The following is a 17543-nucleotide window of genomic DNA, read 5'->3' as shown; positions in this document are numbered from 1 at the left end:
TAATTTGCGTGACATTGTGAGGGTGGGGTGCAGGAAGAAAAATGTAAGAATGTAAAAAAAACTGCCTTATAGTTGGACAAAAAAGATACTTTTATCGTCACAAATTGTACAAAATAAACAAAAACAAACACGTCACACCACAATTTTCATTTCATGTACAAAGTGTTCATGTGAGCATGAACATTAAAGTGCATTTCCATCCCATTCTATCGTTATCTTTAATTTGTGATACATCCGTCGTTCTCTTTCACTTTCTGTGCACGTTTTATTTTTCACAAATTGAAAATGAAATTAAGAGAAATAAGACAAACAACACATTTTATCTAGCTGAAATTAAGAGAAATCGAGTAATAAACAGCGCAAAGAAACCACACCACCACTTAATATGAAATTGAGAACACTTGTACTTTTATATTTTTAACAATTAAGAAATAATTATGATTTTGATTAGAATCAACCAAAAGAATGTCGTGTAAATATTAATTATAATTTTCAATTGAAATTTTATAATTCAATTACATAACAGTTACATATTACTTAATTACATGCATCATACTTGTTTTAGATTTGGAGTGATCGAAATTCTAACCATGTCGCACTTAGACAATCTTGGATAGATGAACACTTTCTTCCTTCTGGCAAACGCCGAGTAAAGTCAGCGCTGAAACAGTCAAGCAGTTAAGATCTATCGTAGTCTCAGGGAAGGCATAAAACTGAAATGTCAAACGGGAAAAACTAACAAAAAAAAGAAGAAATATGCAGGTTCAGTATTCCATTAAATGGAGGAATTATTTAACCAGAAAAATATATAGAGAAGCTTCTACACTGAGTAATGTTAACACGACTATGCGAAAAACTACTAGTACTAATACTTCATGTGAAGCAGCCCCTCGCAGATGTAATTGTTTTCAGAAACCCCTTAAGCTTTAATTATATTTAAGAGGTTTCTCTTATAAATAGTAAGGATAATCAACAAGAGACAAAAAAAATACATATACATTACTATACCCTACTTTTGGGATGTCACACCCTTGAACAACAACACACCAACGACACCAGTGACCAGAGTGAGAACCATAGGGATGGCAACAGATTCAGGTTCACGCATTCTACCAGTCTGATTTGGTCTTCCAAGGCGTGACCTTTCTCCAAAGTATTCATGCAAAAGATTGCTCAGAGTGTCTACTTGATGCATGATTTGACGTTGTCCCCGTGCAATAACTAACACCTATTTTAAAAAATAATAATCAAAATAAAATAGCCAATATGTTTTATTGCTCCATGCAGAATTTCAAAGTAGAAAATTGTCCTCGATGTTGTCTGAAATGAAGGGAGATGGGAGGTACTGAATGAAAATGTTTGACAAGGTCACTTAAAATCTAAACAAAATATATCCAACTGTAGTCTACAAACAATTACTCCACATTTTACATAATTTTATAAGGAGCCATTTATGGTGTTTCAACAGAATATGCAAAATGGGTAGTGGCATTATTAATTTTCATTGAGTTATTCTTATTTACTTTAAATAATATTTGTTGACTTTTGGATTTTAAGACTATAAATTGTGGTCTTTTTCATTTAAAAGTATCTAAATTTATTCCTAAGCATGGGCGAGACTACATCTCAACAAAACCTTATACAAACTTATCTTTATCTTTTTCCATCCGTACGAAGTTCCTTCATATCATGTTCTATATCAGGAAAGACATAGTATGCATCTTTACACTAGACATTCACAGTACGCATATGTGTAGCCGATAGCACTATCATGGTGTGTTTGGAAGGTATGAAATTGGAAGGTATGAAATTGGAAGGAATGAAAAGAGAGAGAGAAGGAAAAAACCAAAATTTTCTTTCCTTCCATTGTTTATTAGCACTTAAAAAAGAAAGGAGGGAAAAGAATTGACCCATCTATATGGTCTATCCTTCTAATTGGAGAAAAAGAAACTTTTGTAATTAAAGACTAATTTTTCGTTTCTTTAGGTTCTCAACCATTATTATTAGGGCCATTTGTTTCATTTTATTATTTAACTTTTTTCTTCCCTTCCATGTTCTTTCCTACCAAAAAAATCTACAAGATAATCTCATTTTCTACTCTTTCCCTTTCCTTTCTCTTTCTTCCCTAAACCAATATACTATTACTGTCACGGTGAATTAAAAATCAGGGGACCAACCTCGTCCATCAGGGGAGACTCTTTCGCCAATTGAGGAGATGATGAAGAATTAGGCAGCAATGATGCAGTCAATGAACCATTGCCTAATCCAGTTGCAAACAAGGAAGTGGGGCCTGGGCCATTACTGGCCTCAGCCTGTGAAGCCAAGTTTTGTTGACTGGCTGAAACTGTTTTGCTAGTAAACTTTGAATTCAATTCTTCAATACGGGAGGTGAATTCATCCATTCTTTCATTTAATGTGGAAATTTGATCAGAAAGTTGAGTGATGACTCCCTGGACAACTCAAAAGGAAATATCAGTAGATGAATCGTTTAGATGGGTAGAAAACTAAACTTCTTAGGCACAAACGCAAACATTTATTACTTGTAACACCTTTATGCCAAAACACTCTGTGATATAATTTCCATAAAATTTTAATATACATCTTCTCTGAAGTTTCTTGCCAATATGCAGTGCAATTGTATATCATTATCTTTCAAAATTTGTGTCTATGGACACAACAGATGATACATTGATAAATGAAGAGGCCAAAATGATTGCAATTAAATGATTTCTTAAGGAAAATATATATATTACATGGTTAGCAATTGATGCAGGTGATTCAAGAGCTCTTCCATCGAATCTTCTGTTATTTATAGCAAGTTTAGTCAGCTTAGGTAGAATCCTGTCCCTTTGAGTCGAATATGAGTGTGAAATACCACTACAGAACAAAATGAGAAGAACATGACAAAAAACCTTACTTTAACAAACTTTTAACCAGATTCAGAAATTCTTATTCCAAATATTAAAAACAAGTAGAAGCAATACCATTGTTCTTTTTAACAGAGGACACATAGGTAATGGAAGTTAATAATTACCGATTAAGATACTTCATTCTCCTATCTGCAGAAGCTCTGGAAAGGGCTTCTTTGGGGCTTGAAACTAAGTCATCATCTAAGCTGAGTTTTGACTTAAGATCGTCTGGCAATGCCTGTAGTTTGATCAGATTAGTGATTTAGAGTATAAACATTTAAACCACAGGTAAAAGGTTAAATGATGGCTCATAATACCATCACATCGTTCACAAGCTTTTCTAGCTGAATTTGTTCAATATAAGTGCGAGGAACATAGGAACCATCCAACCCCAGTTTCCCAGCTACAAACTTGCAATAGTTCCTGTCTTTCCCTTGCACCTTGAAAACAGCATAAATAAGTATTTAGTGACTGACAACAAAAGAAACAAACATAAACATGCAATAGGTATGGGCATGTCCCCGAGCTCCATGCACCACCCAGGCCTAGCCAAAAACATTCAAGTGCTTAGGTTTAAATAAGTGCCCAAGGACTGGATATGTTACTGTGTTAATGTTATATTTAAACCTAGTCCAGAACCACTCTAATATCATCTACCAAGGACACATGGGAGCAAAACAAACACTAGAAAATAAAATAATAAGGATACATGAAGGATATTTATAATAAAACACACAATAACATTGCCAACGGTAAACAAACAAGACGCTCATTTTGATAGATACATTTGTTATGATTAATCTTATTGCAAAGATAACATTTTATATTGAAATGATACTGACTCTAAAACATTTTGTGCATTTGCATTACATAAGAAATAGGTGAGGGGAAAAATGGTAAATGGAATTATTATGGTCTCTAATCGATTGAACTGGACTGCTGAAGTGGTACCTTTTGACAAGGTTTACCATTGAAAGCAAAAAAAAAGAATCAGAAATATCAGTAAACTATTATTAGGTAATAAATATTACACTTAAATGGGAACAATTTTGGTGTGTTAGTCTGATCCTGTCACCTGACAGTATGGCAATTTATTTGAAAAATTCTACAACTAATTTCCCTAGGAAAGACAGTTTTCTGTCCTGCTATGATTAGGATGGACTGTTTGATAGAGTTACATTTGTAAGTATATTAACTGATTTGCAGCCAAAAATCTACCTTTTCTAATTGTTAGCAGACTTGGACCAGTTCGGTCCAGAGTGATAACTAGTCTGGTTCATGTATAAGATCGCTTATGCATTCAACCGATGTTGGCGTCATTGAACTGCTTCAAAATCGGACTCAACCCTGATGAACCATTGATCCAGTTCTTCTTTAAATACTAGATTTTTGTACTTGCATTCATTTACTGCTTTGCACACCCCACGAAATGGCTTGCTCTCTGCAGCCACAAGACGTCATGATGTTCAAGGGCTTTGTAGAGAAATGAGGAATTTTAAAAATCTATGGTGTTGTAAGGATAGTTTCTAGGAAGCCAGGACATTTAGGCGAAGAACAACCACTAAATACATTAGCTTTAATATATAAGAATTTAGTACTTAATATAAATTGGTTCATGCAGTTCAATTAGAGACTGGTCCAATTCTAATAGCATTGTCTACTCTACTCTTAAAAGATCATTGATTCATTCTAACAAGCCCAAATTTTACTAACAAAATAGGTCATAGAGGAGTATATTACTCTCTATAGTAAAATAATTGTTTTTAGTTAGTTAAGAGTTAGTAAATGTACCAGGTGTCTACAAACAAGTGTCACTCATCTATTGGAGTTAGTTATTGAGTAGCTGTCTATTGACAGCTGTCACCAGTTTGTTAGCATGTTTAAAAAAAATTCTGTAACTGCTCAAATGTAAGTGATTCGTTTTTTCATTCATCCAAATACAAAAGTTCTATTTTAGTTTCTTTCTGCATTCTTTGCAACTCTGATGATATCAACAGTCTGCGATCCCTAGATGAACAAATCTTCTTCAATGCATGTGCTAATGGCTACTTCTCCTTAGTAACCTTCTCACATTCAATTCCTAGAAAACTAGATGAGAAAAACTCTCTCCCTTGGTATAAACGTGTTGAACGTCTAATCAAAGCACGTCATCTTCATCAATTTGTTATTGCTCAAAAATATGACTATATGACTATTTTCAAAAATATACTCAAGCACAAACATAACACAAGTTCTAGGCTGTGTTTCTTGAGTAATAACTGTGAGCCTAACCTTAAATACCTACATATTGCCTTGAGAAAAGGAAGTGGGTTTTGTACTAAATATCCTATTTCTCAATTTATGTCCACTAAACACCTTTTTGTACAACACAAAGTTTTCTCTCTATCATTGATAGAATTAGAATCCCATATCAGTTCAAGAGGCATTCAAAGATAAAAATTAGGTTCAGGTCATAAATGAAGAGATGAGTGTCTTAGAAAATAATCAAACTTCGAAGATTGTTGATTGGCCACAAGATAAAAAGGTTGCAAAATGAAAGTGGATCTATACAATGAATTATTAGTCTGATGACACTAGATTAGTACAAAGCGTGATTAGTTGCAAAAGGATATACTTAGACCTATAACATTGATTATGAGGAGACATTTGCTCCCATGACAAAGATAAATACAATCAAGATCATTCTCTCATTGGCAATACATTTTGGATGGAGCTATAATAGTTTGGATGTAAAAAATGTTTTTTTGCATGGGCAACTAGAAGAAGTCTACATGAAGCCCGCTAGGCTATGGATCTATTGAAAAAAGGAATAAGGTATACAGGTTGAAGAGAGCCCTACATAGACTCAAGCAATCGCCCTGTGTTTGGTTTGGGAGACTTACTTGAACTATAATTTCCTTGGTACTAGTAGAGTCAATGTAACCTTATCTTGTTCATCAAACATTCCCCAAAACAGAAACATTTGCTCCCATGACATTGATTATGAGGAGACATTTGCTCCGATGACAAAGATAAATACAATCAAGATCATTCTCTCATTGGCAATACATTTTGGATGGAGCTATAATAGTTTGGATGTAAAAAATGTTTTTTTTTGCATGGGCAACTAGAAGAAGTCTACATGGAGCCCGCTAGGCTATGGATCTATTGAAAAAAGGAATAAGGTGTACAGGTTGAAGAGAGCCCTACATAGACTCAAGCAATCGCCCTGTGTTTGGTTTGGGAGACTTACTTGAACTATGATTTCCTTGGTACTAGTAGAGTCAATGTAACCTTATCTTGTTCATCAAACATTCCCCAAAACAGAAACTAGGAAAAATGAAGTACTTCTTTGAGATAAAAGTTTCCTACTCAAGAAAGGGTATCTTTATTTCAAAAGGAAGTATATTTTAGATATTCTCAGAGAAACAAGTGAAATTGATAGAAGAACCACTAAACCTATAGAAAAGAACCATAAAATTAGAAGTGATGAAGATAGTTTTGTCGTAGATAGATAAAGGCCAATATCAAAGACTTATAGGCAAATTAAATTTAGGAGTGATGAAGATAGTTTCTCTGACAAAGATAGTTGTTGTGACCCAATTATAAAAAGTTAAAAAACAAAAAGCTCTTTTTGATTTTAATATAAATTATCTCCTTGGATGATTTGTTTGTATTAAGCAATTACAAATTTATTGGTTATTGTGAGTAATTATGACATGTGAACCTTTTATTTCCATTTGTGTTATGTATTCGATCTCAATATTTACTATTTTTTATGAGTTATGTCTCTTACGTATATTAATTTTTAAGCATGCATAGGTCTACAAATTGGTTTTTCATATATTCTCAAGTTACCATCCTTTATCTTCCTTCCGATCTTCTTACAAATCCTCGAGTTTCATAATATTGCTTGTAGGAAAACTCATTTACTTATAGCCCACACCAAACCAAACATAACTTATGTTGTGAGTGTGGTTAGTCAATTCATGCACGATCCAAAGGAGTGATATTTATAGGTTGTGAATCAAATTCTTCAATCTTGGAGAAATAAAAAGCAAAATTTGGTAGCAAGGTCCAATGCGAAGGCAAAATTTCGAGCTCTGACACAAGGGTGCATGAACTGTAGTGGTTGAAAATTATTTTGAATGATCTTAAAGTGAAATGAGAAGAATCTATGACTCTTTTGTGATAATTAATTGACTATTAGTATTGTTCACAATCCAATCCAACATGATAGAACCAAACACATAAGAATAGACTAGCACTCATCAAAGACAAATTGGATAATAGTCTTATTATTATTTCCTACACCCCATGAGAATTTTAGCTATGAAGTTTGTTTACGAAGGAACATTCCACAAAGCGGTTCCAAGATCTTATATGCAACCTATGAATTACAGATATTCATTCACCGACTTGAGGAAGAGTGTTGGATTACAAGGAGATACTATTAGTTATTTATTGTGACTATTGAGACATTGTAGGGATAGAATGAGTTATTCTTCATTATAGTATTTATTTGTAGGGTAGTAGAGTTTTACATAATAAATCCTCTCATACCGTTTACATTAAGAATTTGAATAACAATAACAATTGCTTCTCTATTTTTAATCTCTTCCCTTACCTTTTACAAGAGTAAGGAAAGATCAAAAGTTAAAACTACTTATCACATAATAATCAACAAGCATAAAAAGTATGTAAGGAACGATACAAACAATATGTTGGCATACCTGAACATATGTGCGATTAAGTTGTTCTAACCAATCAGTTTTTATGGTCACTTTATCATCATGAAAGATATGGCTGCTTCTTTTCAGGATAGATGCAATTGTGTATCCTAAGGCCATCAGCCCTCCAAGAAGGCGCACACTGACCTCGAAAGTAATTCTAGGAGATATTATGAATGGACTATCAGTCACCCATTCCTGAAACAAGAATGCATTACCATTATAGAGGTTTTTCAGTAATTTTGCTTATAAGTGCAAAATTGTCAACAATTCTCAAGCTCAAAGGGAAGGAGGGTGTTGAAAGATAAGATCTTCAAAGCCCTGAGTTTGAAAACCTCAATGTCAATACTATCATCCATAGTGAACCACAAGTTTTTCAAATAATTGTCAAACTTCTTGAAGCAAACATCATACTCCTTTTATCCATTGTTTTTTAGAAGCACATACGCATATGCATAGTGTCACAAAAAACCATAGCTAAAACAAAAACGAGACAAAGAAAAGAAAATTACTCCACAAAACACTGGAAAGGCATCAATCAAAGAACAGGTTTGAGACAAACAACATACTGAAGACAGTAAAGGAAGAAAAATAAGTGGGAGTATATGTTTCTTTAATTTCAAGAACTCAATTTGCAAGGAATCTGTGGAAGGTATGTACACCAAAAAAAGTTTGAAAGTTTCAGCTTTTGAAAATTTATCTAAGGTTTTCTTTTTCTTCTTCAGATCTCATTTCATTAAGTGTCACAATACCATGAAGTGGTTATAGTCTATAACTATACAAGAGGCTAAATAGGCTTCTTTCCATTATAATAGGTTTTAAAAAACTTGTAACTAAGTAAACAATATTATTAGTGAAACATTGGCATAAAATAAATGTCCAAAGTACACATTTGGTTAAAAAACATAGGTAAATATTTAACAAGAACTTATTCATGAGCTTTCAATATGAAATTTACTAAATTCAGCTCAGAATGTATTTTGATCATCTTTTCCCTGAAGGAATATAAGCATCTTTCACAAGTTCAATTAAGTTTTGTATAAGTTCTTACTCCCCCCTCGAAATTATGCCTTGTTTGCTAGACATTCTCTTAAAAATTAATATAACTATAACAACTGAATAGTTTTCCATCACTTAACCTCAAACATGAGATTGTACTTTCCATCACGGTTTCTCATTCTCAAATATGATTGACAGGCTTCAGGGTCTTCACCAGGCGGTAGAAGAAATATGTCATACGTTTCCTCTTTGGTTTCAGTATGCTGGGCAGCAATAGTTTCCTTGATTTGCTCAACTGTCACAGTTCTGGCTGACTAAAACAACCAACAGAATGTATCACCAAGAATACACTTAAAAATATAAAGAACCTTACTATGATGGCATAGGACAGGGGTCACCTTCAATATGTATGTCGGATTCTGAAATCCAGAGAATGGATTAAACTTGTTAATGACTTTTATATGTGCTGTTTGGAGATCTGGCTCAATATAAGCTTTATACATAGGATATACCTACAAATGGAAACAAAATAATAGGTAAGAATTATAGCATGTGCCACTTGGTCTTACATTATGCAAGTTTTCAACACTCCTAAAAAGTCTAACATGGGATCAGTGAAAACCGTTTCAGAGATTTGATGAATTATTTCTTCAGGCTCTTGACCAGCACGGTGAATGTCCCGTAATACACGCTTAACAAGGTCAAAATGAACTCCACCGGTGACAGAAACACGAAGATCAAGCAAAGGCCTTAACCTTTCACTTAAGGCGTAGATGCCTTCTATGATTACAATACGAGAGCTTGGGACTTCAACAGTCCTGTAAGGAAAATAGTAGAAAAGTAAACAACAAAATAAACATAAATGTAACAACATCTTGGGTTGGAATGTTATGATGTTAATTCTAGGGCTCATGTGTCTCCACATTTACATATTTTGTCCTGTACCTCTTGCTCTTTTATGTACACAATAGACATTCATGTGCTTATATGTGCTTTGCGTGTCTGTGGATTTCTAAAGGTGGACATAGGTGTGCATTTACACATGAGATACTATAACATGTTTAGTTTTAAGTGATCTCGTTTATACTGAAAAAACACTCTTTATAAAAAAAAACTATATTTTTAGTATATCTTTCATAGTACTGTATCTCTTAAACATACTTACCAAAGTCACCCCCCACCTCCCCAATCGCCTCTATTAAAGAACAAGTTACACGCCAATACACAAATAGTTTTACATACCTTTTTGATAGTTCTAAACCTAGATAGCACAACTAGAAAATAGGCTATTGCACATTACTAAAATGATAAAATTAAAAGAGTACACAACCTGTAACCTATGCGAGAACTAGACTTGAAATCATATACTGGAACTTGAACAGGCTTCCCTGCTTTAAGACCCTGTATATTTTCAAGCAAGGTATCATAATCCGTCAACCGAGGGTCTGTTTCAAATAACAATGACATTAGAATGTAGTGTTGCATAACATTCCTTCCTATTTCTTGAATATTGACTGATATGATTAACAAGTAAAACTTGCTTGGAAATTAAAATAACAAATTAGATTAGATGCTAAACTTGTTCATATTGCCAATATTAGATGATAAGTCTGTCTATGTGTGTGTTTGTGGGTAACGATGCAAAAGAATGAGTAATTAAGTAATATTTAGAGTAAAATTCCATGAAGTTTTCTCAAATTACACTTACGCTATCTGCCTTTTTATCATTACAATGACTTCTCTTAAAAGGGTACATGTGTAATGTAACAGGGAGAGACAGTAAATGTAACAAGGAGAGACATGTGTAATGTTTTTAGAACGTAAAAGGATAAGTGTTTAATGTGAAAGGGGGGCAATGTAATGTCTTTTAAAACAATGAGGAGGTTTGTGTAGAATTTTAAAAGAACTGTAGTGTCCAGGTAATTTGAGTAAACCTCAAGGGTTGTTAGTGTAATGTATTCTAATATTTATTCTAACATTCAACACCTAAAAACACATTCATGAAAATTATGACAATGTATTTGGAGTGCACAGCTGTCAATAAATTTCAAGATTAAAAAGTTGTTTTTGTCTTAGTATGAGTTTAGAGATTGATCATGAATGATTTTTCACATCAAAGTGAATGCTACTAGCACTAGCTTTTGCGCTTTTGACATCATGAATGTGATTTTAAGGTGTTGAATGTGTTTCAAAGAACACTGTAACTGGGGTAAAATGATTTTAGGATGATTAGCCAGGCAATATAATAGAGATAGCCATAGACAGTAGAGGTGATTTGTTCGTGCTTTCAGCAATAATCCACTTCATTATTTGGTTCAACTTAAAAATTTGCTAAATATATAGCGTGTCTAACGATGTTTTATTGTGTTGCTGTTTCTTTGTTCATATAGCTAGTTAATTTCTAGCTCAAATATACATTGAACATGTAATAGAACGGAGGTTGTGCAATCTACTGTGTGCGAAGAAAGTAGCAAGGGACTGTCACCACATCTTCTCAGCAAAATTTCATCAATTCAATCCCGTTGCCCCCTAACCCGCAAAAAAAGAATCTTGACACAATTTCTATCACCGTCCATAGAGAACCTGAATACTAAGCTGTATATTTAAAATTTGCTATTATTAGTTCTCACCGAACAAAACCTGGCTTGAGATTGGCCTTGGCAAAAAGAACAAAATGTGCATAAAACCATTTGTGGACTTGGAGAAGATGAAAAAAAAGCATAGATAATCCAACTTTGCTTTAAAAAAATACAATACATCTAATGAATCTGAAAGTACAAGTTAATGCACATAATAGTCATACAAAGAACATAAAGAGAAATAAGCACATATCACTTCGTTTTCTACTCTGAACCCTAATTTTTCCCTCTATTTCTTATGTTATTTTATGTGTTCTTCTTAACTGCATGGCAATTGTGCAGCAGCAGAAGTAACTTTGCTAATAAAAGTTATCAGTCATACTCACGAGTAAAAGGGAGTAACACTCTGGTAAAATAAGAAAACTCTGCAAAATCGTAAGTGAAACAAGATATATAGATATACACAGTCATTAACTTAAAAGTAAACAAATGAAGGGAAAACTTACCATCAAAGTTTCCATCAATAATTCTACTAGAATCATTATAATTGTCCATTGTTATGACAGCAATGCTTGGGATAAAATTGAGGATCTTCTCAGTGAAAACAGTTTTCCCTGCTCCAGATGGACCTGCAACTCCTACTAATATGATTCCATCATTCTTTTGAGCCAGCAATTGGCACGCACGAATGAATATGAAAAATCCTTTCTCAAATGACAAGGAATCTTGGATAGGAACAATTTCATAGCGATCAGAATCCTTTCTTTTAACCACTTGAACCTGATCTCGCAATAGACGTCGTCGAGGTGAGTCAGCACCAAAAACAGTATCTTGTGCCATTGCAGAAACCAAAGATGTTTAAGACATATGCTGCAAAAAAAACGAAAATGGCAATGAAAGTTGCACGGAAAAATACAAGTCAAACAGGGACAAATAATAACTCAGAAGAACTGCATAAATTGCAAATGGAATCAAGAGATGGAATTTGACATTTCAAAAACACATAAAACAAAAACAATTTGTCATTCTGATAACACGTTTTTACCCGTTACAAACAAACAGGGGGAGAAATGCATATTTCCACCAACACAACTACAAAATGCATGAGAAAAGAATACTGATAGAAGATCCTAAACTTTTTTCTTGGCCCAAACTTTAGTGTCTAAGAAGGTTGAAAAATCATAAAAGAAATTGAACAATTTTTTTGTTATGGATTTAAAAAAAAAACTGAAAAACATTACAGGAATTGACTTCAAATATTCAACCAAAAAGTGTATTATATAGGACCTTAAAATTTGAAATAAATACGATGAAGCGAAACGGTGAACAAATTTAAGGACAAACACCTGTAAAAGAAGCTACCGGTAGATAAAGTGAAACAGCGAAATCAAACCTCTTGAAAAGTGAAGGAATTTACAAACTTTGTTAACATAAAGTGTTTTTTTAACACTATGGATTCAAGTGCCAACTAAAGTTGTTTATCATATGTAGAAAAATTATTTCAACAGTTACCTTTTTAGATTCAAGTTTCCAGCTTCCTTTTTTTTGAAGACTTTTAAATAAGAATGAAAGGACTTTCTTTTTGCATTTTTTTCACAACCTTCTGGCATTTGTTTGATGCCAATAAAATCATGTAATAGAATGTAATTTACGAGAAGGAAATTTCAGAGAAATAAAATAACTTGCAATATTCAAAACTAATTAACTTACCAGTAAAATCCTTCTGATGTCATAAAATTAAAAATATATTTTAACTGTACCAGCGGATGCTAACAACAGCCACAGTGCCTGTCCTTCGCGCATACCATACCAACAACGATATAGTCGAAACTTTTTGTTTTCTTTTAAAAAAGTATTTTTTTAATGAAAGTGATGACTGGGCAGTCGCTAGTGAATATATATAACAGTTAAGGATAAGGGTAAATTAATTGTTTGATTAAAATAAAATGAGAAGTAAAGTTATATTTAATCCCACAAGTCTGGGCTTTTATCACCCAAAATGTTAAAAATTAGGGTTTTAATACCCCCAATTAATTTATCTCAAGAGAAAAAAATAACCCAGTTAACAGCACCTTTAATTATTAAAAATCCTTCAGTTTCTTGTCTTGCCCAAAGACCAGTTTCTTGTCCCAAGGCAAGTTTTTTACACCCTTTGGGTTCTACTTTTCTTGAAGGTAGTCAACGTGTCTGGCCCATTAGACTTCTAAATCTGTTTCTTCTTTTTCCTTCTTTCTTCCATACATATCTCTCCCTCTCATTTTTTTAAGGATAATAATCCTAGTCATGTTTTAGTTGACCGGACACTTCTTTCTACTATTATTATCATCCTTATCTTTACTACTAATCTCCTTTTTATCACAATTCTTTTATATATTTGCTATTACTAGCAATACTTATGACTTAATTAAACAAATGTACGGAACAGTTTAAGAAATCAATTAATCATCTTAAACATGATTCCATCATTATTATTATTTGTTCTTACCAAATCTTCCTTCCGAGGTGGAAAGAATAAAGTTTTTTTGAAGACAGAGTTGTTTCTTTAAGTAACCTTTTGATGAAAGAACAAGGAGATATCTAGTTGTACAATATTATAAAAATTATAAAATACGAGTATTGAAATTGAATCGTTATTCCTTATAAGATCCATATATATTTATAAATTTTTGTGCTTAGATTAAAAAATCTAAAAAGATAACATATATATAATTGATTACTGAATAATTACAGTTTAGTGTATATATATAATAACATATAAATATTTTGTTACGATTATAAATATATTTAAAAATACATTATTATTATTATTATTATTATTATGTGTTAACTTCTATAGGAAGAGTGATTTAAATATGTCAAGTTCCTTTGGGTTTGACAAGATTTGAAAGATTCCCTAAATTACTCGGTGTAAGTATAGTTTATTTTAATAGAAAAAGTATAGTTTGAAACGCATAAAAAAAATATATCCTTTTTTACAACTATTTTAATAATATAATGATAAATATTCTATATTGTATACTAGATATATTTTACTTGTGCTTGTGAAATTACCATTTCTTTTTAATATTAGTTAAATTTAAATCCTATGTTAAAAAAAAACAATTAGTACGCATTGCCCAGGTGATGGAGAAGGCACTTTTTTTTCCTTCCAAACAGCATAAGTGGTCTAAATTGAAACAGCTCAACACTTTCGTTTCAGAGCATTCCATACTCTTCCGAATCTGCAGCCCCATTTTACGGTTCTACGCGTTGCTCAAATCTTGTACGTTATTCCCCAGCATCACACAAGATGTTTACGTATCATTAATTCAACACGTTTCACACAATTCAACTTAGAGTAATATCTGCTCCAACAAATTCAACACGTTTCACACAATTCAACTTAGAATAATATCTGCTCCAACAAATTCAACACTCACGGTTGCAGTGTTTATTTCCCTCGTCATAAACTTTTCGGTCCAATTCTTCCACTAATTCTAATTTAATTTGATTATCACAAACTATAAACAAGAAAGAGTAACGAAGCAGCTAAACTCACAAAATCAGAGAGGAGAGAATCAAACAAGTCGAACAATTAGAACGAAAATAGAACAATCCAGCATGTTATTACCAGCACAACTTCATCAAAATTAACGAGGCGTTAATGACTTCTTCCGTACCTTGAATTTTCAGGAATTGAAATGTAACACGTTCCTCTTCTCAGGCTTCGGACAGGGCCACGGTAACTAGCAGATGAAAAAAGAAAGTAGAGAAGGAAAATTTGAGATGCGAAGAGAAATAGTGGTTTTGGGAGGAGAAAATATGCAAAGAGACGACGAAGAATTTTGACGCAGTGGACTCTCTCTTCCTTCTGACTGACGAGGAAGAAGAAGAGTCAGATATTTTTTTCCACTCAATGTGATCTAACGGCTCAAAACTCGCTCACCCTCCTCAGCCTTACGATTTCTCCAAATATTTTACAGTTGCTGGATATGTGGGCCTCTAGCCCAGTGATAAAGGAGAGGATGCATGGGCTCAAAGCCACACTCGGCCCGTTGAAGGAGAAAATAACAAATAAAAGGCTTCTTCTTCCTTCACCCCTATGTTTTTCTTCCTTCACCATCACAATGTAATAAATCCCAAAACTGACCTTGACCTTTTATTTGAAAAAGGCACTGTGGTTGAGTTTATATGTCACTGTTCATCCTCTTCATTTATCTCAGGGGTTGGTGGAGAGTCATTTTAGTTGTGCGAAACAAGGTGGAGGAGTGGGTTGCGTTATCGAAGTTTTGTTTAGCTTCTAGAGGTAAGAATTAAGTTTTTTTAGGAGCATTGATGGTTATGGCATTTTTGTGGTTACCGAAAATCAAGATCTAAGAGTGTGCTATGGATTCATCAATCCGAAACTGAATCATTTTGATTCATCAATCCGAAACTGAATCATTTTGTTTTTCAAATGAAGGGATGTTTCGAACGCAAATTTTGCATAAATTGTTGATTTCTGGATTCCTAAATCCGAAAGTCTATCTTTTGTTACTAATTGGTGGATCCATAATACTTTTTTTGAATTATTAACTTCTGAATCCATAATGCATATATTGAATTACGGATTGGTGGATTCAAAATTTTACTAAAAGCACCAATTCAAAAAAATTTCAGAAAATAAATACGAATTCCTTATTCCATAAAACTATCGGTCTCTAATGTCCAAAATAATACGTATGAACTATGGAAGAGAAATCCGAAGAAAAAATGGAACTGTAGATCCAAAAAAATAAATTTACTTACCTTCAAGAGAAACCACCATTCTCCCACCAAGTTTCTGAGACACCACCCTAAACCACCAACAGAAACGCGAGATGGAACAGTGTCGCTGAGAGAGGAATGGAGTCTGTGGAGAGGCAATGGAATCAGTTGAGAGAGGAATGGAACAACGTTGCTGAGAAAGAGGATGAACAACATTGTTGAGAGGCAAACGAAGAAGAAAGTATTTGTTTATGTTTAAGTGCATTTTATGGTTTTTTAAAAAATAGTAGAAACAATTTTGTCTTATAACTTGTGGGGGTACAGGAAGAAACTGTCCAAATAAAAAGGAACATCTTTTTCTAAGCTATGAGAAAGGAAATGGTGTTTCTTCGTCCACCCCTAAATTTATTTTTCTGCATCTCTATATTTTTCGAAATATCCAAATTATTTTTAATAGTTTTTGATGATTTTGGAATAAGGAGTGTTTTGTAAGTAAAAGTTGTTTTTGAAATAGGAAATCCAAAAAACAAAAAATTATTTCAGAATGTCATTTTTAAAACATATTTTTTGACTTAAAAAATGATAAATCCATAATTATTTCAGAACATTATAGAAAAATTATTCTGGTAATCATTTTTAAAGTAGTTAAAACAATATTTTCCAAATAACGTGCATGAAGAAATTTGTTGGAGGTGCAAAAAGTAATTTGTTGGAGTTGCAGAAAGAAACACCCAGAAGGAAATTATAACCTCTAACCCAAATATAATTTAACATTAACTCAATTAATCAATTTAATTTCAGCATTTCTCTACTTATTTAATATTAACATCAATAATTATTTGTAAAAGGCAATCAATTAATTTTTTTTATACAAACTATAAATCTTGTTTTTTTTTCATTTTTTTTAATATTAATTTTTCTTATTGTTAATGTGGAAATTTTATTGATAAATGGTGTACCTCTATAAACTTTGAGGTATACCCAAACTATCAAAAAATATTGAATTTCAACTCAACTTACATTAATAAAAAAAAAACATTTTTTTATAAAAAGTCTGTGTTTTCAATATCATACCAAAAAAATCATAGAAAATTTACTTTCTATTACAAATTTATCTTTAACCATTATAGAAAATAACACATTTTATGACGGTTAAAATTATATCAGTCATAAAAAATATTACTTTTTATGATATATATTATTTTAATCATGATAAAATGTGTTATTTTTTTATAATAGATAATATTTTAACGTTATAAAATACGTTATTTTCTAGGATGATTAAACATAAATCAATTATAAAATATAATATATTTTTTATGACAAATTTAACAATAACCATAATAGAAGGTGATTTTTTAAAAATATTTTTTTTATATATTCATTTTCTTATATGCATGTACCTTACACAATAATCACAATTCTCAAGTAAATATTTTTAAAATAAAATTTTAATGATCTAGCATATAAATAATGATATATTTGATTAAAAATTAACATATTAAAATTCATACAAAATTATTAACTAGTTATAAAATCATCATTTATAATAAATACTTAAAAATTAATAGGTTGAAGTTGATACAAAATATTTCACTACTTCTAACATCAATCAATAAAAT

General features: G+C 32.2%; 1 protein-coding gene across 7 annotated transcripts; it reads right to left on the bottom strand.

The window, feature by feature from the left end:
- Positions 1–757: 757 nt before the first annotated feature.
- On the bottom strand, positions 758–15212 carry LOC137807679 (inorganic pyrophosphatase TTM1). Of its 7 annotated transcripts, none has more exons than XM_068608428.1 (12): positions 14856–15212; positions 11703–12066; positions 9948–10062; positions 9240–9435; positions 9016–9129; positions 8758–8931; positions 7622–7816; positions 3227–3349; positions 3035–3147; positions 2754–2877; positions 2178–2450; positions 758–1228 (listed from the first exon to the last, which is right to left on the bottom strand). In XM_068608428.1, the coding sequence occupies exons 2-12, from the start codon at positions 12034–12036 to the stop codon at positions 1010–1012; spliced, it is 1980 nt and encodes a 659-aa protein (XP_068464529.1). In that variant the 5' UTR covers positions 12037–12066; positions 14856–15212; the 3' UTR covers positions 758–1009. The 7 variants fall into 7 exon arrangements, 6 of the variants coding, with proteins under 6 accessions (XP_068464529.1, XP_068464533.1, XP_068464530.1 ...); XM_068608432.1 differs by having other exon boundaries at positions 9948–10018; positions 14856–15052; XM_068608429.1 differs by lacking the exon at positions 14856–15212 and adding an exon at positions 12907–13314.
- Between the last annotated feature and the right edge of the window lie 2331 nt (positions 15213–17543).

Source organism: Phaseolus vulgaris, chromosome 3 (genome assembly GCF_000499845.2).
Source record: "Phaseolus vulgaris cultivar G19833 chromosome 3, P. vulgaris v2.0, whole genome shotgun sequence".
NCBI classification, from domain to species: domain Eukaryota; kingdom Viridiplantae; phylum Streptophyta; class Magnoliopsida; order Fabales; family Fabaceae; genus Phaseolus; species Phaseolus vulgaris.
Note: the sequence above shows the minus strand (reverse complement) of the source record. Positions and strands in the feature narration are given on the sequence as shown.